We start from the raw sequence: 22,614 nt of genomic DNA, 5'->3' as shown, positions 1-22,614 counted from the left end.
GTGTGGTGGAAAGAGCGCTGATTTTGAAGTAGGGCGGAATTTGAAATTAGCTGACCGATCTTAAGAAGATTACTTATACTCTTGGGCTTAGTGGGAGCCAACATTCAAGATGGCCCCATGACTTTCACTTCTTGGTTTTCATACTCTTGTGTAGTTCCTCTGGCACTGAAGAGGGCTGACCTATGTAACCAACAGGATAGTGACGGATATGTGACTCTCTGAAACTGGGTCATAAAAAGAGACATCGTAACTTCTGCCCTCCACTCTTGTTGATCGGTCATTCTGGGGCAGATCAGCTGCCATGTCCTAAGGACACAAGCCACCCTATGCAGAACCTCATGGGGTAAGAAACTGAAGCCTCCTGTCTACCGACTGGCATCAACCTGCCAGCCACTGTGAGTGACCCACCATCCTGGGTGGGTCCCCCAGCTCCGATCAAGCCTTCAGATGACTTGCAACCTGGCCAACATCTTGCCTACAACCTCCTGAGAGATTCTGAACCAGAACCACCCAGCTAAGCTATTCTCAAATTCCCAACCCGCAGAAACCTAGATAGCAAGTGTTTATTGTTGTTCTAAGGTGCTAAAGTTTTGGGGTAATTTGTCATGTAGCAATAGATAACAGGGAACCTTAGAGTCTCACCCAGTGAAAGGATTCTAGACCAATCCTGTAGGGTTGTTGAAAGTGAAAGTCGCTCACTTGTGTCTGACTCTTTGCGACCCCATGGATTATATAGTCCATGGAATTCTCCAGGCCAGAATACTAGAGTGGGTAACCTTTCCCTTCTCCAAGGGATCTTCCCGACCCAGGAATCGAACTGGGGTCTCCTGCATTGCAGGCAGATTCTTTACCAGCTGAGCCACAAGGGAAGCCCAAGAATACTGGAGTGGGTAGCCTATCCCTTCTCCAGGGGATCTTCCCGGCCCAGGAATCAAACCGGGGTCGCCTGTGTTGCAGGTGGATTCTTTACCAACTGAACTATCAGGGAAGCCCTGATAAGGTTGTTAGGATTGAATGAGATGAGACATACAAGCAATCCAGTCCAGTTCCTGGTACGTTAGATGGTTGATATCGGACAATTACCATCACTTGTAATACTTTCAAATCTTTGTAACACGTGTGATGCTTTTTCAGTTCAGTTCAGTTCAGTCACTCAGTCGTGTCCGACTCTTTGCGACCCCATGAATCGCAGCACGCCAGGCCTCCCTGTCCATCACCATCTCCTGGAGTTCACTCAGACTCACATCCATCGAGTCCGTGATGCCATCCAGCCATCTCATCCTCGGTCGTCCCCTTCTCCTCCTGCCCCCAATCCCTCCCAGCATCAGAGTCTTTTCCAATGAGTCAACTCTTCACATGAGGTGGCCAAAGTACTGGAGCTTCAGCTTTAGCATCAGTCCTTCCAAAGAAATCCCAGGGTTGATCTCCTTCAGAATGGACTGGTTGGACCTCCTTGCAGTCCAAGGGACTCTCAAGAGTCTTCTCCAACACCGCAGTTCAAAAGCATCAATCCTTCGGCGCTCAGCCTTCTTCACAGTCCAACTCTCACATCCATACACGACTACTGGAAAAACCATAGCCTTGACTAGATGGGCCTTAGTCAGCAAAGTAATATCTCTGCTTTTGAATAACTATCTAGGTTGGTCATAACTTTTCTTCCAAGGAGTAAGCGTCTTTTAATTTCATGGCTGCAGTCACCATCTGCAGTGATTTTGGAGCCCCCAAAAATAAAGTCTGACACTGTTTCTACTGTTTCCCATCTATTTCCCATGAAGTGATAGGACCGGATGCCATGATCTTCATTTTCTGAATGTTGAGCTTTAAGCCAACTTTTTTGCTCTCCTCTATCACTTTCATCAGGAGACTTTTTAGCTCCTCTTCACTTTCTGCCATAAGGGTGGTGTCATCTGCATATCTGAGGTTATTGATATTTCTCCCAGCAATCTTGATTCCAGCTTGTGCTTCTTCCAGTCCAGCATTTCTCATGATGTACTCTGCATATAAGTTAAATAAGCAGGGTGACAGTATACAGCCTTGACGTACTCCTTTTCCTATTTGGAACCAGTCTGTTGTTCCATGTCCACTTCTAACTGTTGCTTCCTGACCTGCATACAGATTTCTTAAGAGGCAGGTTAGGTGGTCTGGTATTCCCATCTCTTTCAGAATTGTGCTGGGTCTTAGTTGGGGCATATGAGATATTTTAGTTTGGGAATGTAGGCTCTAGTTCCCTGACCAGGGAGCGAACCTGGGCCCCCAGCTTTGGGAGCACCAGAGTCTTAGCCATGGACCACTGAGAAAGTCCCTTGTGATACTTTTGATGCACTCTTTCCATCCCCATTGATCACAAGAGTTTTCCCACTACACCGATTGTACCTTTTGAAGATTGATCTTCCTTTGCTGAGCCCCCCTCTGCCCCTGTATTTTGGAGGAAAGAGCATTCATATGCTTAACCTTCAGATATACTTCTGTTAAAATTTCTTCTTAGACAGTTACTTCACTCTTGCTGAACTTAGCTAGTTTCCTGCTTTTTTGTTCCAAATTCTGTATGTTTTCTGAAAAATGAAGGCTACTGTTCATTCTAAAGGCTGGCGGGTGGAGGGGGATGGAGAAGAGAAAGCTCGGGAGACCTTGTGTTAAATGGGATACTCTGCTACCTGCTCACCAACTTTCTTCCAAAAAAACTCAAGGCCAGCTTTTGTTTTATATGTGCTTATTTGTGTGTTTCAACAGGTAACAAATTCACATGGTTAAAAATAAGAATGTCAAAAAAAGAAAATTCCTGAGAAAGTCTCTCTTCCACCTGTTCTCATCCACCCCATTCTGTGCCTCCTCCCCCAGATAAAGAACCACCTTTCATGGTTTTTCATGTATTGTATAAGCAAATATTATCAATAGCATGTGGCCTTATTTCTCCCTTTATTGCAAAAAGGCATTAAGCTCTGTATATCCTCCTCTATTCCTTCCTCTTCTTCACTTAGCAGAATAGCCTGGAGAGCTTTCTGTATCAGTGTAGTGAGAGCTTTCATCTCCTTTTCATGGCTGCATAGTATTCTGCCATATGGATGTACCGTACTTTGATTAACCAGATCCATTTTGATGTATACCTGGAGGTTTCCAGTAGGACATTATTGCAAACTGAGCTGCAATGACTAACACGGTGTGCATCTCATTTCTGAAACATGCCCGAGGATAAATTCCCAGAAGTGTGATTACTGCTCAAAGGGTATATGCACTTTTGAATTGAATAAATAGAGCTAATTTGACCTTTACCTAGACTGTGCCACTTTGTATTCCCACCAGCAATGTATAACAGCCTCTGTTTTCCTGCAGTGTCAACCACAGAGTATATTATAAAGTTAGTTTTCCAAGTTCCCACATTAATGATGCCTGTGGCTTGGGAATAGGGATATTTATGTTGAAAACATCAGCTGATTTCTATGATGTGTTTCTTCTCTTACTTATCATCAGGTAGTAATTCATATACCACCTGCTCAGTGGGCAAGGTGTTCAGTGGGCTGGTGATTACTTGACATGAAAGAGGGGAATAGACCCTGGATGGGGTTGGACTAGGGCTTCACCGGTGGCTCAGCAGTAAAGAATTGCCTGCAATGCAGGAGACATAGGAGACGCGGGTTCCATCTCAGGGTCAGGAAGACTCCCTAGAGGAGGGCATGGGAACTCATTCCAGGATTCTTGCCTGGAGAATCCCATGGACATAAGAGCCTAGCGGGTCACAAAGAGTCGACATGACTGAAGCGACTGAGCCCAAGCACGGGGTTGGACTAATGTCCTGAGATGCTCCTTCCATCCTAATTATCTGGTCTGATGCTCTGTCTCATCCATTGATCTCATCTTCTTTCCTCCCAATAAAACTTACATATTGGAGTCATGTTCTAAAAACATTTGGTAATTGTTTCCTCCAAAGGCGTACTGTGATATCTTAAGTACGCATCAACATTTCACATACAAGCCCATGGTGGACCTGACCATATGAGTTTCCTTTTCCTCGGGTGACGGCCAGGCTGGAGGAAGACTTGCCTGGGTGTGGAGCGGAGCCGGGTGATTTTGGCAGTCCCTCCAGGAGATGTGTTTGGGGAAACAATTTCTTTCCTACAAGAAACAGCCCAGCCATTCACTGCCCAGAGCAGATCCATTCACTGGCCTTAAACACTGTCTAAAGTCCTTTGGGAATCAACCCAAACACAAATCTAGGATGTTTCCTCCTTTGCTTCACTTCAAAGTTCTTTGCTCCTATTATCTAATCAATCTTCATAGCAGGTTTTGGAAAGGAAGATGGTTTTCCTCCTGTCATGGGGACTGCAAGTCCGGAAGCAGGAGGAGAAGAAGGCAGGTTTCCTGTAACTGTCCTCCCTTTGGGGCCTCTGGGAGAGTCCTGTTCTGTGTCGACTTCTACCTTCTCTGTCTCTAGGTGGATGTTTGGGGCTCAGACGTGTTCTCTAGTCAAGTGGTCCCCAACCTTTTTGGCACGAGGGAGCAGTTTTGTGGGAAACTGTTTTTCCGTGAACTGGGGGTAGGGGCGGGGAATGGTTCAGGATGATTCTCATAACGAACAGGCAACTGAGATCCTCGCACGCACAGTTCACAGTAGGGTTTGTGCTCCTATGAGAATCTAATGCCGCCACTGTTCTGACAAAGAGGAGAAGCTCAGGTGGTAATTCGAGTGATGGGGAGTGGCTGCAAATACAGATGAAGCTTCTCTCACTGGCCTGCTGCTTATCTGCTGTGGCCTGGTTCCTAACAGGCCGTGGACCGGTAGCAGTCTGTGGCCTGGGGATTGGGAACCCCTGACCTACTCCATGAACTGAAGCCCCTCTCCCACTGGCGTTGGCAACTCAACCTTGTGAATTCTGTCTAAATGCTAGTAAGATGACTTTGGGTAAGCATAAGTCTTTGAGGCTCTGTTAGATAGGAATAGTAATCTGCATGTCATGGGATAATTGGGAGGAAAAAATGAGATCATGCACATGAAGCTGCTTGACATATCATAGCCAGGATTCGTTGTCAGGGAAAATAACTGACCAACCAGCCAAATAAGCAAACACCATCATTTTCATCATCAACAACAAAATGATTTGGTCCAATCAGTTCAGTAGCCCTCAGAAAAACATCCCAGCCAATCAGATGGGACCTTTATAGTCCCTGGCTGTCCCTATTGGGTGAGTCACTGTGCGAAGCAGGGATACAAGGAGTTTGGGCTCTGCAGCTGGCTGCTCTGAGTTCAAAGCTTGGCTCCACCACTTCCTGGGTGGGTGTCCTTGGAAAAGTTACTTAACTGCTTTGTGCTCCAGTTTCTTTGCCTGTAAAATGGCCATAATAATAGTGACCTGCTTTGTAGGACTCTTGTGAGGATAAATGTGCTAACTCATCCCAGGCACTCAGCTCAGTTCCTGGTACCTGCCCTTGCTGAGCTCCATCACCATCCGATTTTAGAACTGTGCAAAGTTGGCCCAGCTCCAGGGTAATGCTGTTTCATGGACTGGTCTTTATTCATAGCATGAAAAATTGCTAAGAAAGGCAGTTAAGATTACTACGAATTAGGACCACAAGAAGAGCCAGGAAGAGGCTTGACTGTGTTGTGTAATGCCATCAAATGTAAACCAGCTAGTTATATATCTGTCCTGCAAAGAACTGGTATGCGCAGATGAGGACCAATGGGTCAGCAGAAGACTCCTTTCAATGTCTTTCATGGGCTTTTAGCTCACAGCACAGCAGTCATGCAAAGGCTGGACAGGAAGCTGGGCTGTAGGATAGCAGAGCAGATCATAAATCAAAGGCATGCTCCCTCCTACACAGACGGCAGGAGGGCCTGGTGCCACAGGACGTGAAGTCCCCGTTCCCCCAGGAAAATGAAGTATCAGGGATCAACCATCACATCACTTCTGTCATCAGCTAGTTATAAGGAAAGGTCAGAGAGTTTGGCAAATTCTTACTTGAAAAGAGATCTCTTTGGCCCATCTGAAGACTCTCAAAATGGTGACGGGGATTAATCAAATTGTTTCTGACAAAGACCATGAAAACAAGAGAATTTAATTTGAAAATTAGGAGCATGTGAACACTAAAAGGCACAGTTCGAGCCAAACAATTTGAGGCGATTCTCAGCATTCATATGGATTACGTTACGAAGTCCAGGAGAGGCTAGGGAGCAGGAGGCAGGAACATGATGGTCACCAAGTTATCATGGCTGGGGAATGCATATTAATGGCAATGAAATCACCTAATGTGTGCTGAGTCCTTACAAAGTGCCACAGGGGAAGCCCCAAAATACTGGAGTGGGTAGCCTATCCCTTCTCCAGGGGATCTTCCCAACCCAGGAATCAAACCAGGGTTTCCTGCATTGCAGGCGGATTCTTTACCAACTGAGCTATCAGGGAAGCCCATACTGAGTGTCACATGCAACCTGAAGCATTTTACACATATCAGCTCCTTTCAAAAAATTCTCAACAACCTCATAGGTATGTGCATGCTAAGTTGCTTTATTCATGTCTGACTCTTTGCAACTCTATGGACTGTAACCCACCAGACTCCTCTGTCCATGGGATTCTCCAGGCGGGAATATTGGAGTGGGTTGCCATGCTCTCCTTCAGGGGATCTTCCCCACCTAGGGATCAAACCTGGGTCTCTTATGACTCTCCTGCACTGGCAGGTGAGTTCTTTACCACTAGCACCACCTGGGGAGCCACTAACAACAACCTCATAGGTGGGTACTACTTCTACCTTCATTTCTAAGACACAGAGACTGACCTGTTAGGAGTCATCCAGGATTTGAATGAAGGTTGTGTGAGACTGGGACCCAACTCCCTGCCACTACCCTGGCCTGCTACCTTGCTGGTGCCATCATTATGGTGGGACGTGTGTTGCTTGGTGGCTTCGCAATGAGTCTTTTTTGTAGTATTTATTTATTTGGACGTGCCAGGTCTTAGTTGCAGCACGCAGGATCCTCGATCTTCATTGCAGCTTTTGGGATCTATATGATCTTTTAGTCACTGCATGCGAACTCTTAGTTGTGGCATGTGGGATCTAGTTCCCTGACCAGGGATCGAACCTGGGCCCCCTGCGTTGGAGGTTCAGAGTCTTAGCCACTGGGCCACCAGGGAAGTCTCTTGGTGAGGAATCGTGATCATTGACCATTTCTTGATTATTTCCCTTGATCAGGGAAACAAAGCAAGTTGGTGACCAGACTTGCATTTCAGGGGGATGCCTCTAAACCCATTAACAGGGAAGAGAGGGTACAGACATCCTCCCCCCGCCTCCTCCAACCCATGTGTCTTCCTTCCCCGCCCCTCCTTCCCCCCTCCTTCCTCTTCTTAACTTGTCAGTATGGACAACTTAAAATGCATACTCGTCATCTGCTTTAACCATTATCAACCATTTTCGGCCTCATTTTATCTACCATCATCACTTTTTTTTTCCTGGGGTATTTTACACTAAATCCCAGAAATCATATCATTTCACCAGTACATACATATGTTTAACAGATAGGGGCTTTTTAAAAAGCATAACCACTATGTCATTATCACACCTAATAAAATGAACAATTAATCCTGAAAACATCATCTAATCTCCAGTCCATATTCAATTTTCCTCTATTATCTTAAAGACTTTTTCTTTTTTTACAATGGATTTGTTCAAACCAGGATCCAAACAAGGGCCATCCATTGTATTTGGCTCTTGAACTTTCAAAGCCTCTCTCTCTTTTTAAAATTTATTTGTTTATTTGTCTGCCCTGCTCCAAGGATCCTAGTTCCCCGACCAGGGATCGACCCTACACCCTCTGCCTTGCAAGGTGGATTCTAAACCACTGGACTGCCAGGGACGTCCTAACCTTTTTATTTTGGAAAAATTTTAGGTTTATAACGAAGTTAAAAAGCTTGTATAAGAGTTCCTATATATCCCTCACATCATTTTGCTTAATGTTAATCTCTTAGGCAACCATGGTGCATTTGTTGAAAGTAAATTAACGTGAATACATTACTATTAACTAGATCTCAGAGTTAATTGAGATTTCATCATTTCCCCCCTCCAACATCTTTTTTTTTTTTTTGTCTGCCCCAGGATCCAATCCAAGATACCATATTGCGTCTGGCAAGTCTCTTTAATCTAATCTAAATTTTGATATAATTTAATCACCTCATTTTTTTTCCCCTTCTCCTGCCAATTATATTGGGAAGAAAGCAGGTTAATTGACCTGGGGAATGTCCTGCATTTGTACTTGACTGATTGCCTCTGGTGTTTTAAAAAAATATTTATTTTAATTTAATTTATTTATGTCACTTAGTTGTGGTATGCAGGATCTAGTTCCCTGACCAGGGATCAAACTCAGGCTCCCTGCAGTAGAAGAGTCTTAACTGGTGCTGGATCACCAGAGAAGTCCACAAATGATTTTTTTTCCATATTTCTTTATATTGAAGGCAGTTGAACTGAGCTGTAATTTACATCAAGTGAAATCCACCCCTTTTAAAAAACATATTGCTTTTTATTTATTTGTTTAGCTGTGGTGAGTCTTAGTTGTGATGCGCAGAGTCTTCAGTCTTAGTTGCAGCATGTAGAATCTTGCTCCCTGACCAAGGATCGAACCTGGGCACCCTGGATTGAGAGTGCCAGAGTCTTAGCCACTGGAGCACCAGGGAGGTCCTGCTCTCGTATTGTTAACATGTTCCTCTGTTTCCCATATTTCCTATAAATTCATGATTAGACGTTAAGTCTTCGTTAGACTGAGGTTCCATGTCTTTTCAAGACAGGGCTTCTTCGTGGATGATGCTGTGTTTATTTCCCATTGCATCATCTTATGAGGCACATAATGACTGGAGGTCCCACTTTTGGTGATTTTTGGAGGAGCTTTTTGAACCTGCCTAGCATATTTATTTTCCAACGCACTTTTTCCAAAAAGCCCATTTGCTCTCTTTGGATTAGCATCATTTGCGTTAGACAGAGTTTCTTCTTCTTCTTTTTTAAGTCTTTATTGAATTAATTACAATATTGCTTCTGTTTTATGTTTTGGTTTTTTTTTTGGCTGAAAGGCATGTGGGATCTTAGCCCCCGACCAGGGGTCAAACCCATATCCCCTGCATTGGAAGGTGAAGTCTTAACCACTGGACCACCTGGGAAATTCCTAGACAGATTTTCTCTCTTTCTTTCTTTTTTTCACACTGTCTTCTTAAGATGTTTTTCTAACCAGCTCTCACCAGAGGCAGAGTATCAATGCTAGTCATTCTACCCTTAAGGTTCTCCTCATTGTCAATGGACTTCCCAGGTGGCTCAGTGGTAAAGAATCCGCCTGCCAATGCAGGAGATGCAAGTTCGATCCCTGGGTCAGGAAGATCCCCCGGAGGAGGAACTGGCAACCCACTCCATTATCCTTGCCTGGAAAATTCCATGGACAGAGGAGCCTGGCAGGCTACGTCCGTGCGGTCACAGAGTCAGATGCAACTGAGCACACACGCTGTCAACGGCAAGAAGGCCCTCTGAATTGGCATTCAAAGCCTTCATGATGCGTCTGTGGCAGTCCAGCTGTACTGGCCTCATCTGCCCTCGCCCACATCCTCTCTGTTCAGCCCACTTCTGCTCCTTTTCCTTCTTTCCCCTTTTGGACACTGCCCCCGCTTTCTCTCTGGCAAACTCCTACTCATCTCTTGGTCTTAGCTCTCAAAGGGCTCTTTTGTGACCTGTGACATCTTTAACTCCCACAGGCTGGTCTGGCCATCAGTCCCTCTCTTGGGACTCCCTATACACCCCTTGAAGGTGTCACACTGCTTGTACCTATGGGTTCACTTATTTGTCTACTCAAGTCTTCTGGGTCCTGGGCACCAAACCATGCACAATCCATCTTAGCTCATGCAATTTCCCAACACTGTGTATATATGGCTTGCTCTGGGATATGTGCATGTAAGGAAGTAAGCAGTGAGAGATGATTCCAGAAGGGTAGTGAGGCCAGTTCATGAAGGGCTTTGAATGCCAGTTCAAAGAGAGTTCAGACTTTGTTCCGTAGGCAGTGGGGAGCCACAGCAGGTGTTTGAAGGAGAGCAGCCAGGGCAAGGGCTGAGGCCAAGAGGGCCTTTAGCGCTGAGTGTCAGGCTCAAAGTGAGGTCCAATCTAAATCCTTGACACTCTCTGCAAAGTCCTGGAGGGCAATGATATGATCTGCATTCTAGAACCATCTTTACTGAAGGTCACTTAGGGAAGAATTGGAGACGAAGTGAGGAAGAGAACCAACAGACATGAAGCTTCTGTAGACCTGTGTGTACGTGTGTGCTCCGTTGTGTCCGATTCTTTGCAACCCCATGAACTGTAGGCCACCAGTCTCCTCTCTGCATGGGATTCTCCAGGCAAGAATACTGGAGTGGGTCGATATTTCCTACTCTAGAGGATCTTCCCAACCCAGGGACTGAATCTGCATCTCCTGTGTCTCCTGCATTGCAGTCAGATTCTTTACCTGCTGAGCCATCGTATTATATGTTTAAATGTAAATAGGTATATATGTTCCTATTGACCCTCGATGGGAATATGCTTTCTGCCTCACAGACAGAGAAGGAAACTGAAGTTCAGGGAGGTGAAGAAAGTTGCCTGAGGCACCCTGTAGTCAGTGTGTGAGCTGGGGTTCTGTTGGGCCTGGATGCTCGCTGGAGGGTCGGGAGGCAGCAGTGGGAACATCAGCGAGAGATTCCAGTGAGGCCAGACTTGGGGGGGGGGGCATCCTGAGCCCCACCCCCACACCAACTGGGGAGCACTGAGGGATGTATACTAGACTCGGGGGCTGCTTCCCCATGGCAGAGCCCCTCTGGGTGGCTCTGTGAGGGGGCCCAGGCCAGCCTGAGAAATGCCCATGCATGGAATCAGACAGCCACGCAGGCTTTGAAACAAAACGGGTCACTTACTTTGTCCCCCTCCTCCCCATAAGATTTTGATTAAATTGACAGGGTCATCTGGTCACCACCAACGCCTTAACTTTAATAGTGTCTTAATGTTAAAACCCTTGAAATAATTTTTGGCTCTCCTTAAGCATGAAAAGATTTTCCCCCAAAGCCTTTAATTCTGCACTCATCTATTTTTCCAATCAAAGGCAACTCCATGGCCTTTCATGGTCTTAATTAATGGCTCTGTAATCAGAATTCCACTCCAGTTGCCTTCTCTCCCCACTCCCCCCTTTATCCTGGTTTCTCAATGAAGAGCTTATCTAGAACTTGTCCCGACTTCAAACAGACACTTCATGATAGTAAATTGCAATGAAGTTTTATCAAGTGGAACAGCCTTTTCATTCTCTTTCTTTTGGGTCTTGGTATTGGTGCAAAACCTCCTTTAGGGCACATGGTCTGCCTTGCTGTCTGCTTTTCAGCAAAGCATGCCTTCCAAGAAGCATGGGGAAGGTGTTTTTGATTATGTACAACAAAGACCTTATAAGATGTTGGTAAATCCTTATAAGATGTTGGCAGGCTGGTGTTTATGGGGTTATCTGGGGCCTTTTGGTTAGAAGCTTGCACCTGACAGCCCTTTCTGAAGTACTAAACTCAATTTTGGATAGAGATATGAGTAGGAAAGGTATCAATCTCTCTTGAAATGAATGTCAAATTCCTTCTTTGGTCTGGCCATCTATAGGGCCCACCTGGCATTTTCATTTATGGTTCTCTCTTTTTCTTTTCAACTTTTCTTAAAAAAAAAAAAAGTATTGGACTGTGCTGGGTCTCACAGCTGTGGCATGTGAGATCTTCAACCTTTGTTACAGCATGTGAGATCTAGTTCCCTGACCAAGCATCGATCAATGCTTCCCCTGCATTGGAAGTATGGAGTGCTAGCCACTGGACCACCAGAAAAGCCCCTATTTGTGGTTCTCTCCTTTGCTTTGTCACCTACAAGGAAGGAAGAATACAGAGTAAACAGTTGTGTTGCTCAGGTCCCCAACTTTGATGAATGTCCTCCAGAAACCATCCCTTGGAGGGCAGCTCTGTTCTCTGTTCTCTTCCTGGGGACTTTGGAGAATGAACCAAGCGGTTCACTGATTTACTCGGAAGTCCAGCCAATATTTATTAAGCTCAGACTGAGTGTGATGCTGTTAGGTCCAGGGAGACAGAAATGGGTGGGAAACTCCCCTTGTTCTTAGAGTGTGTGGTGTGGGAAATAAAAAACAGGCTAAGAGGTAAGCACGGCAGGTGGAAGTGTGTGGACATAGAAGGATCTCTGGGAGCACAGCATGGGTATCAATCCTAGTTGGGGGATTTGGTGAAGGGCTGTGTCCTGAAGAACTCTCACCAGGAGGAGACTGGGTGGGGAGGGAAGAGTGTCTTTGTTCATTTGTGCTGAGATAATACCATGAATTGGGGAGGTTTACAAGCAGCAGAAGCGTGTTTCTCATGGTTTCTGGAGGCTGGGAAGTCCAAGATCTAGGAGCCAGCAGATTTGGTGTCTGGTGAGGGCCTGATTCTTGATTCATAGAGGGTCATCTTCTTGCTGCATCCTCATATGGCCAAAGAGGGGAGGGAACTCTCTGGGGTCTCTTTATTAGGGCACTAATCGCATTCATGAGGGCTCCATCCTCATGACCTAATCATCTCCCAAAGTCTCCACCTCTAAATACCATCACATTGCTGATGTCCAGTTGCTCAGTCATGTCTGACTCTTTACGACCCCGTGGACTGCTGCATGCCAGGCTTCCCTGTCCTTCACTATCTCCTGGAGTTTGCTCAAATTCAGGTTCATTGAGTTGGTGATGCCATCCAACATCTTATCCTCTGTTGCCCTGTTCTTCTCTTGCCATCAGTCTTTCCCAGCATTAGAGTCTTTCCCAATGAGCTGGCTCTTTGCATCAGGTGGCCAAAGTATTGGAGTTTCAGCTTCAGCAACAGTCTTTCCAATGAATAGTCAGGGCTGATTTCCATTAGGACTGACTGGAGACAAACTAAGACATTCCCTTTCTTCATTTTTTCACCTAGTAATCTCATTAAAAGGGGCTTCCCTGGTGGCTCAGATGGTAAAGAATCTGCCTGCAATGTGGGAGACTCAGGTTTGATCCCTGAGTTGGGAAGATCCCCTGGAGGAGGGCATGGCAACCCACTCCAGTATTCTTGCCTGGAGAATCCTTATGGACAGAGGAGCCTGGAGGGCTAGAGTCCATGGAGTCGCAAAGAGTTGGACATGACTGAGCACACACACAGACACACACACACATGCACAATCTCGTTAAGTTTTTAGGGGAGCATTTATTTAGCTGTATCTATCTTAGTCCGCAGTTTCTTCTTATCACCATATTTGAGTTGGGCCTTTGGTGTTGGCAGCTGGGCAGACTCCATGTTTTTAAATGTTTTGTCATTGCTCTTGTGTTAGTTGCTCACTAGGGAAGTGTATTTTAGGTTTTGCTTTTTTTTTTTGGCCGCATTGCACGGTGGCGTGTGGACCAGGGATGGGACCCGCGCTTCCTTGCAGTGGAAGTGTGGAGTCTTAACCACTGGACCATCAGGGAAGACCTAACTTTCACTTTTGATACTACTTTTTCCCCTTTCAAACTCATGTTTGTTTAAGATCCTGGGCTACTGTGGTAGCCGTCTGATTTGCTGTTGTCTTTGTGTGTTTGATTATTTTTTTCATTCCTTATAAGAGAACACAGAGAGAATTGACTTGCTAAAGCCATATGTGAATGTTAACAATGCTGAAAAGATCTAGATGCCTGCAGTTGTCTCCTAAACGTCTGTTTCACTAGGGAAACCGGTAAGCTTGCACTTGTACGTATGCTGAGCAAGGAGGGGTTCCCTTTTATGGGAGTGGGTGGAATTTTACGGGTGTCCAGGTAAAGAAGAAAACAGAGTCAGCATCTTCCATTCTACCCATGCTCTGCTCGTATTTTGCCCCTGGCCAAGTACAGAGAGCTTGGAACAAAACAAAGAAGCCCCTTTGTTGCGACCGTAAAGCCACCTTGAGTCAATCCAGCTCGCTCCTGTGCCGGTCTGGGATCTGGAACAGCTGGGAAGGAGGGCTGTTGGAGCAATCAGTATGAAAACCAGCCGGTCTCTACCATTGCTTCCCTGAACTTCTGGGAGAATTACAGGATCTGTGTCCTAGAAGGGGACTGGTGGGGGAGGGGAGATTTCTGTTTTAGATTAACAGGAGGATTTATCATGCCAGAAGGTCAATATTTACCTTGGCTTCAGCTTGATGAGTATTTACTTCTCTGTTCAGTTGTTCTCTTTGCTGACTTCAGCAGAAGCGAAGATCTGCTTTTTGTCTGTCCAAGAGGATGCTGACTGATATTTTCTTATCAGAAAGGCCTGGAAACAGTTGCAGAGGAGCCCACTTCTCAAGGGTGTGTGTGTGTGTGTGTGTGTGTGTGTGTGTTTGTTGGGGGGCTTGTCTATTTCCACCAAGAAATCTGATCCCTCTTTGTACAAACATGCCTGTTTCTAAGGCTCTTTTGAACTTACAGACCGGCGAGAAAGCACAAAATCACAGACAAATCACTTCTCTCGTTTCCTCATATGAAAAATGGGGAGATTATGAGAAGCCTGATGGTCTGTGTCAGAGTTGTGGTGAGTGGTCAAGGAGTTAAGGGCTCAGTGGCACCCTGATGACCCTTATCTGTCCAGTTTCCATTTTATTGAGATCCTGGGGCAAGGGGCTAGGTGATGCCCCAAGATTGCCACGGAACTAGGGAGAGGGAGCCAGCAGTACGAGCTGTATACCAACTCCAAGGCTTTAATGCTTGACTTCTCGGACTCTTGGGAGCAGTGCCTTCTGCCTCTCGTGAGGCTTTAACACGTATTCGGTGAGTGCCGTGGGCATAGTTTAGAAATACAGAGATGAGTACTTGTGTGGAGCGTGAACCAGAGACCCGCTGGGGTGGCTAGACTCTGAGGAGTCCCTGGATCTTTCTGAGGACACCAGAAGGCCCTTTATTTCAAGGCTGCTCAAACTTCCCCATTCTTGCTGCCACCCCCAATTATGTTTAATCTTGAAAAATAATGCAAATGGCACATTCTACTCAATGATGTTCCCGTATTTGTTTTAAAATGAAGTTTTGCTTTAAATTGTTGACCACAGAGAAAGATACACCAGATTTATCCCAGGCTCCAGATTCTTTTAAGAAAGCTCCCAGCACTCCTGGGTTATGAGCCCGTTTGGGGGTTTGAGAAGGGAAGAGGGGGGCACAGTTTAATTTTAATCCCTCACCAAAGCTCTGCAAATAATAACCATTAAGATTTATTGAACATTACAATGCATCAGGCACATGATTCCAAGAACTTTGTGTGAATAATTCACTGAATTCTTTTAGCAAATCCATACATTGGGTACTGTTATTCTGATTTTACAGATGTAGAAGCTCAGAGAGGTTAAGTAACTTGTCCAAGGTCACAAAGCTGGTACCCTTTGGAACTGAACCCTATTACCTGGTGTCCTCTGGAGGTGAGGGAGGGGTTAGAATGTGATACCACGCATTCCATGTGATACCACACATTCTAAGAATGGAGAATTCTTCTCCATTCTTCTTGGCTCCCATGGCCTCTTTGGAGGAGGGGGGGAGTGGGTACTGGAAAAGACTTTAGAGACAAGCCAGTCCACTCTTCATTTTCCAAATGAAGGACCAGAGAGGGAACGGGTTTACTCTAGGTCACCCAGCAAGTCATCAGGGGCACCAGGAGCAGACCTGGGGCTTCTGGGTCTGAGTGACCTGTGTGATATCACATTTCTTTTCTTGATTTTCAGCGTCTTTGCATTTTTATCCCTTGCCGTCTAAATGGAATCTTCTCTTATTATCAGAGCATTTGTCCCGACTTCCAGCTGGTTTAAAAAAAGTTCTCTCTTTACTCATGGCTGTGCTGGATCTTCGTTGCTGCTCGTGGGCTTTCATTAGTTGCTGCGGGTGCGGGCTCCTCTCCAGCTGCGGTGCACAGGCTTCTCATCGTGGTGGCTTCTCTTGTTGCGGAGCACGGGCTCTGGGGCACATGGGCTTCGCTGCTCCACGGCTTGTGGGGTCTTCCTGGACTAGGAATTGCATCTGTGCCCTCTGCTTTAGCAGGCAGATTATCAACCACTAGACCACCGGGGAAGTCCATGCTGTTGAAGGAAAAAATAAAACAAAAAAAAAAAACCCAGTTATTTTAACTCTTCCTAAAAACTAACGTAAGCACCCTGAGGGTACTTGCTTCTCTTAGAGCATTCACTGCACCCAGCAGAGTGCTGGGCATGCAGAAGTTTCTCAATACACATTCATGGGGCCAGAGTGAACTTTTTGTCTTAGAGGTGAAACAGAGGACCAAACTCAACCAACCGCTTAGTCCTGAGGTTTCTGGGATGTATTAATCCTTTCCCTAAAGCTTTTCATCCTAAAAGAATCATGCAGCTATGGAAGAGTGTTATCGCTTTCTCTCCTTGGTCCCTCTAGCTTGGGTGCCGCCCATGGCACCGGAACAGTGAGTTTAAGATAAAAAGTGTACTCTTGTTCCTCTGCTGCGATGCCTACAGCATAAAGCCAATTTATAGCAACGTGGAATTCCTCTGGTCTTTAAGGTCTCATTATGCAAGTGAAGGAGAGAGAGGAAGAAGACAGATGCTCACAAATTCCTGGTGGGGGGGAGGGATGACCTCATCATTTATTGGGTGTTGGAAAACAGCCCAAGGAACACAGTTCAGATTCCATTTGGGGGAGGCACTGAACATTCCCTGATAACCCAAATTCTCCAAATCTTTTAAGCCTTGAGAAAAGGATGGAAGGCAAGATGAAGAAAGTGGTCCTCTGTCCAAGTGATGTTTCCCATTAGGGGGCTGTCCACTCAGAGATGGACTCTGTGCATCCTTATTCCTAGCTGGAAACTCTGGACTTGGGAAGTGTGGAAGTCCCATTTGAAAGGCTGAGGCACAGGACTTTCCTGGTGGCCCAGTGTTAAGAATCCGCCTTCCAATACAGGGGACATTTGTTTGATCCCTAGTCAGGGAACTAAGACCCCACAAGTGCGGGGCAACCAAGCCCATGTGCCACAACTAGAGAAGCTCATGTGCCACAAGTAAGACCTGATGCAGCCAAGGAAATAAAAAACAGATCTGTGTGTAGGTCAGGAAGCAACAGTTAGAACTGGGCATGAAACAACAGACTAGTTCCAAATCGGGAAAGGAGTACGTCAAGGCTATATATTGTCACCCTGCTTTTTAAACTTATATGCAGAGTATATCATGTGAAATGCTGGGGTGGATGAAGCACAAGCTGGAATCAAGATTGCTGGGAAAAATATCAATAACCTCAGATATGCAGATGACACCACCCTTATGGCAGAAGGTGAAGAACTAAAGAGCCTCTTGGTGAAAGTGAAAGAGGAGAGTGAAAAAGTTGGCTTAAAGCTCAACATTCAGAAAACTAAGATCATGGCATCCAGTTCCATCACTTCATGGCAAATAGATGGGGAAACAATGGAAACAGTGAGAGTAGATTTAAAATCTTCTTTAAAAAAAAAACTTCTGTATTTTTTGGGGCTCCAAAATCACTACAGATGGTGACTGCAGCCATAAAATTAAAAGACGTTTGCTCCTTGGAAGAAAAGCTATAACCAACCTAGACAGCATATTAAAAAGCAGAGACATCACTTTACCAACAAAGGTCCATCTAGTCAAAGCTATGTTTTTTCCAGTAGTCATGTACAGATGTGAGAGTTGGATTATAAAGAAAGCTGAGCACCAAAGAATTGATGCTTTTGAACTATGGTGTTGGAGAAGACTCTTGAGAGTCCCTTGGACTGCAAGGAGATCCAACCAGTCCATCCTAAAGGAAATCAGTCCTGCATATTCATTGAAAGGACTGATGCTGAAGCTGAAACTTCAATACTGTGGCCACCTGATTCGAAGAACCAACTCATTGGAAAAGACCCTGATGCTGGGAAAGATTGCAGGCAGGAGGAGAATGGGATGACAGAGGATGAGATGGCTGGATGGCATCACTGACGCAATGGACATGAGTTTGAGTAGATTCCAGGAGTTGGAGATGGACAGGAATCCTGGCGTGCTGCAGTCCATGGGGTTGCCAAAAGTTGGACATGACTGAGTGACTGAATTGAACGAAACAGTAAAAAAATAAGACAAAAAGCCCAGGCAGGATTTGAGGGAATTGAGTGGATAAGGATGAGCAGTTTAGGGAAAGGGTGAAGAGGACTGGATGTAAAATCTTGGGGCTTGTACTCATGAGAGTGGTGGTGATTTAGTCACTAAATTGTGTCTGCCTCTTGCCATCCCATGGGCTGTAGCCCACCAGGCTCCTCTGTCCATGGGATTCTCTAGGCGAGAATACTGGAGTGGGTTGCCATTTCCTTCTCCAGAGGATCTTCCCGACCCAGGAACTGAACCCAGGTCTCCTGCATTGCAGGCAGATTCTTTACCGACTGAGTTGGGGAATCCCTCAAGAAGGTACATATAGGAATTGTATATATGGAGACACACTGAGATATGTAACAGGAGGGTTAGAGTATGGAACCTGCGTGTTCCCTCCACATTTTCAACAGCACCTTCCTGTTCTTCTTCTAACAACAATCCCACAGTTCTTCTGTAAAATGGGTCACATACTTGATGGCTTCTCTCCACTCCTACCTGCATTTTAGGAACTAGGAGCTTCCCACTGTTAGCAGGCTTAGAGCCAGCTTCAGGATGCCAGCCCCTAGGATGCTGTGGGGAGAACTGGAAAAATATGTCAACCTGGGGAGTGGGGCACAGGCTGGATTTCAGCTCCCACTGGCCCTTTGTGCTGGGTACAAGCCCCGAGGGGATAACAGGGTCCAGAAAACACCAACTTGGGGTCATGTTGGCCTTGGGCTCAGTGTGTGATCTGGGACCCAGTTCTCACACCTGTAAAAGGTGGGATTGTATCATGTCCTCCCCCAGCTCCTTCCCAGATATGATGCTTCACAAATCTGTGAGTCTAGGGACAACTTTGCACCCCATACGGAATGCCTCCTTCCTCCAAAGTATCTTCTTGGCTTAGATAGCTGGCAGGTGACAGAGTCTGGAGGTAAAAATGGGAGATGATTCTGCAGACATCTGGATGTGAAAAGATTTAGTTCAAAGAGCCTTGGACAAGGAGCGTGTATCTTTCCTGCTTAACATTTTTGAGCATCAGTTTGTACCTCTGAAAAATGGGAATGGCACCACCTAATACAGACCACCATGCTGTAGGGATTAAACCACACTGCCCAGGTGAGCACGCGAGGAACAGGGTGGGTGCTCCGGAAGGTTTGCGACCTGAAGGTTTGGTTGGGAGGTTTCTAAAGAGCTTGTGTGCAGGGACCCAGGCACAAGGTCTGGCTTTCAGGGCGCGCGGCTCCCGGGACCCCCAGCGGAGCAGGAACACCCTCTCCCCCGGCTCGGCCTCCATGGCGCCTCCTCGGCCCCGGACCGCCGAGGGTTAATGAGAAAGCCCCACGCCCCCTTTGACGGCGCAGAGCCCACCTCGCCGAATTTGAAAAGGCGGCCCTGAGAGGCGTGGGCGCCCCCCAGGCACTTCCAGCTCGGACCCCGGCTCCGCTCTCTCGTCGGCGCGCTCGCTCGGCTCCGGCGGGGGCCGCCGGTGCGCTCCAGACCGTCCTCCCGCCCGGGACTCCGGGTCCCCGCGGGCGGCCGCGCAAGATGAAGCTGGCTCTGCTCTTGCCCTGGGCGTGCTGCTGCCTCTGCGGGTCGGCGCTGGCCACCGGCTTCCTCTACCCCTTCCCGGCCGCGGCCCTGCAGCAGCACGGCTATCCTGACCCGGGCGCCGGCTCCCCCGGCAGCGGCTACGGGGGCCGCCGGTGAGTAGCCGGGCGCGGGGGTGCGGGGTGGGGGGGGCGGGCGGCGGGCCCGGGGGACTCGGGGAAGCCGGGGTCTGGAGGCGCGCGGGGGTGGGGGCTTAGGGGCTGCAGATCAGGGGGTTGGGGGTTGGGGGCGCGGGCGGCCGGGGCAGGGAACGCCGGGTGGTTGAGAACTGGGGGCCTGGGGACTCGGGGCGGTCCGGGGCTGGGGGCGCGGAGGTGGAGATTGGGGCTTGGGAGGGTGGGATTGGGGGCTGGGGGCGCAGGACGGTCGAGGACTGGGGGGTGAGGACAAGGGTGATCGCGTGCTAGGGGCACCGACTGTGGGGGCTGAGGGCGCGGGGCCGCGGGACCGGAGGTGCGGGGCTGAGACTGGGGTGGTCTCTGGCCGCATCCAACCCCCTTCGTTTCCTTGCTCTCCGAACCTTCGCCCCTTCGGCTCCCGAATCCGAGCGGAGGCGGCTCAAACCTGCGGGGGGGGCGGTGCGCGGAGGCGGGCGACCGTGGCGGGCCGGGGCTCGGTGGCCCAGTTCCTGCAAGTTCACCGGCTCACGTGGCTCCGCCGCGCTCACCTGCGCGGCCGCGGCTTTGTGTTGGGGAGCAGGTTCCCGCGACGCCAAGGCCTTGCATTCGGGCCCCCCACTCACACGCCGGCCGCCAGAGACACCGGAGGGGCGACTCCCGTCCGGCCTTTGGGGCTGGGCCCGCGGAGCAGCCTGGGCTGCGACTCCCCAGACACCGGGGAACGGGGACCCGGCTCGGATCGCAAGAGTCCGCGGCGGCCTGGGAGAGGGAGCTGGGTCCCCGAGCCCGCGGTGCCGGGACGCTCCCGCGGCCACCTCCTCTGCCGGCAGGTGGCGCGCTGGCCACCCCAGGACGGTTCGGGCAGCGTCTCCTCAATCCGTGATTGGATCCCCCCAGAAAACGCGTGAGCCCGCGAGTAGAAGTTGCCAAGTCTTTTAGTTTGCGCAACTCGCCCGAATTTAGCCTTTCCCATTTAATAGTAATTACGACTCACACAGCTGTGTTACCGTTCTTGAACACATCCTGCGTTGGTGCCAGCCGTCTCTTTTGATCCTAAAACCACCCCAGGGTTAGCGATTAGAGTATAATACTGTCTTTTCTTTAGCCGAGGAAACATGGGCTCCGAGAGAGGTCCCCAGGTTCAGTGGCAACTCAGGACTCACCTCCTGTCTTCTTTCTCCAAATCCTGTGCTTTCTAGGGTACCACGGGGCTTATTGTTTACGGAGCAAGGCAAGAAGCGACAAGTCCCGGTTCTTTTGTCCTCCTTGGTGTTTCCCAAGCCTGGCAGGGCTGCCAAGGTGAATTCCGGCAGAGCCTTGTGTTGAGGAGACCGGGAAGTGTTGTGTCGGTACACTGCATGCCTGGTTCAAGCCGGTTCTCAGAAGAGCATATAAAAGTACTTCTGGAAAATTTTGCATGCAATTTAATTTCCTTCATTTTGCTTGGAAATGCTCACCCAAGGCTTCTATTAGTATTATTCTCCAAACACCCAGAGTAGTGTGGAATCTGCACACTTCCACAGGAGAATATTTTAAAAACTAAGTTTTTCAAGTTGAAAAATGATATTTTTAAGAACTCTCACTTATGAAAAATTCAATCTATATGTAGGTGTGTATATATATATATATGTATGTATGTATGTATACAGTTGGTAATAATAATAGTGTGTGTGCTCAGTCATGTCTGACTCTTTGCGACTCCATGGACTGTAGCCTGTCAGGCTCCTCTGTGTATGGGATTTTTTCAGGCAAGGATCCTGGAGTGGGTTTTCATTTCCTCCTCCAGGGGATTTTCCCGACCCAGGGATTGAACCCACTTCTCCTGTGTCTCCTGCTTTGGCAGGTGGATTCTTTACCACTGTGCCACCTGGGGAGCGCGTATCAAGTTGGTAGGAAACCATTTTTGGCCGTTTCCCGCATGGAGAGACCTGGGCTTGACCAGGTCAGAGGAGAGAGTGAAAGAGAACTCCCATTCCCTCCACCCCCACCCCTGCTCTGTCTGCTTGTGTCCTGTTTGCATATTTTACAAGGAGCATATACCCATGTATTACTTTTGTAATTCAAATGTGTGTGTGTGTGTGTGTGTGTGTGTGTGTGTGTGTGTGTGTGTGTGTATTGGGGTTGGGGAGGGGAGGTGTAAAAGGCTCCTGCAGCCTGGACTGTGCATGCTGAGAGGGACCAGATGGGAAGTCCATGCAGGGAGCCAGTGAATGGGGGATGTGGGTTCTGGCGTTTGGTAGATTGGAACTCGGGGACTTCCAGAGATAATTTGGAAAGGATGGTTTTGGCACCAATAAAAAGAGTCCCAAACAAATGTCATCTCGCAGAACTCTTTCCACCAGGATGGGAGCAGGGAGAAGGTATATTACGTTCATGGAGGAACTGGATGACTGTGGAAAATGGGTTTCCAAATGGGTCCCTGGGAGGTGTTAAGGAGGCCTGGGGCATGTTGAGATAGTTGCTTTGGAGCCTGACTGAGCCTTCCCACCCGAAGGCCTGCGTGGGCACTGCAGGCACTAGAGTCGGGTCTGGGCGAGTTGTGGGCGGGTGTCACACTTTCTGAATCTGATTCACTCCAGCGGCAGAAGGCTTGGGGACAGCGTTTGGCACCGGGCTCTTCACAGCGTTGGCCTCTGCTTGGCTCCATACATATGTTTACAGTGGCTTGGTTTCAGTTGATGGGCAGGGTGACAGGGCTGTTTCTTGACAAATGATCTTCTCTTATTTCACGGTTATTGGTCCCATGTTCTCTTTTCTCTGTGTGTGTATGTGCCTGTGCCTGCCCTCCTGGACTGGGCGTCTGGGTCTGACATGTTCTGGGTGCATCTTGCTT

At 47.9% G+C, this 22,614-nt stretch overlaps 1 protein-coding gene and 1 long non-coding RNA gene across 6 annotated transcripts in view; one reads left to right on the top strand and one right to left on the bottom strand.

The window, feature by feature from the left end:
* Window positions 1–15,176: 15,176 nt before the first annotated feature.
* On the bottom strand, window positions 15,177–21,105 carry LOC105604782 (uncharacterized). 2 transcript variants are annotated; one of them, XR_001024362.4, is made up of 2 exons: window positions 20,945–21,105; window positions 15,177–16,053 (listed from the first exon to the last, which is right to left on the bottom strand). It is a non-coding gene; the product is annotated as an uncharacterized LOC105604782 (long non-coding RNA). The 2 variants fall into 2 exon arrangements; XR_009598418.1 differs by lacking the exon at window positions 20,945–21,105 and adding an exon at window positions 20,330–20,603.
* COL26A1 (collagen type XXVI alpha 1 chain) overlaps window positions 19,462–22,614 on the top strand; it is a 166,641-nt gene continuing 163,488 nt past the window's right edge. For all 4 annotated transcript variants that reach the window (XM_027961592.3, XM_042239808.2, XM_060406001.1 and 1 more), the window contains exon 1: window positions 19,462–19,757. In XM_027961592.3, coding sequence (XP_027817393.1) covers window positions 19,600–19,757 — 158 coding nt within the window. In that variant the 5' untranslated portion in view covers window positions 19,462–19,599. The remainder of the gene's footprint in view (window positions 19,758–22,614) is intronic.

This window comes from Ovis aries, chromosome 24, assembly GCF_016772045.2.
Source record: "Ovis aries strain OAR_USU_Benz2616 breed Rambouillet chromosome 24, ARS-UI_Ramb_v3.0, whole genome shotgun sequence".
NCBI classification, from domain to species: domain Eukaryota; kingdom Metazoa; phylum Chordata; class Mammalia; order Artiodactyla; family Bovidae; genus Ovis; species Ovis aries.
This window is presented reverse-complemented; position numbering and strand designations above follow the sequence as displayed.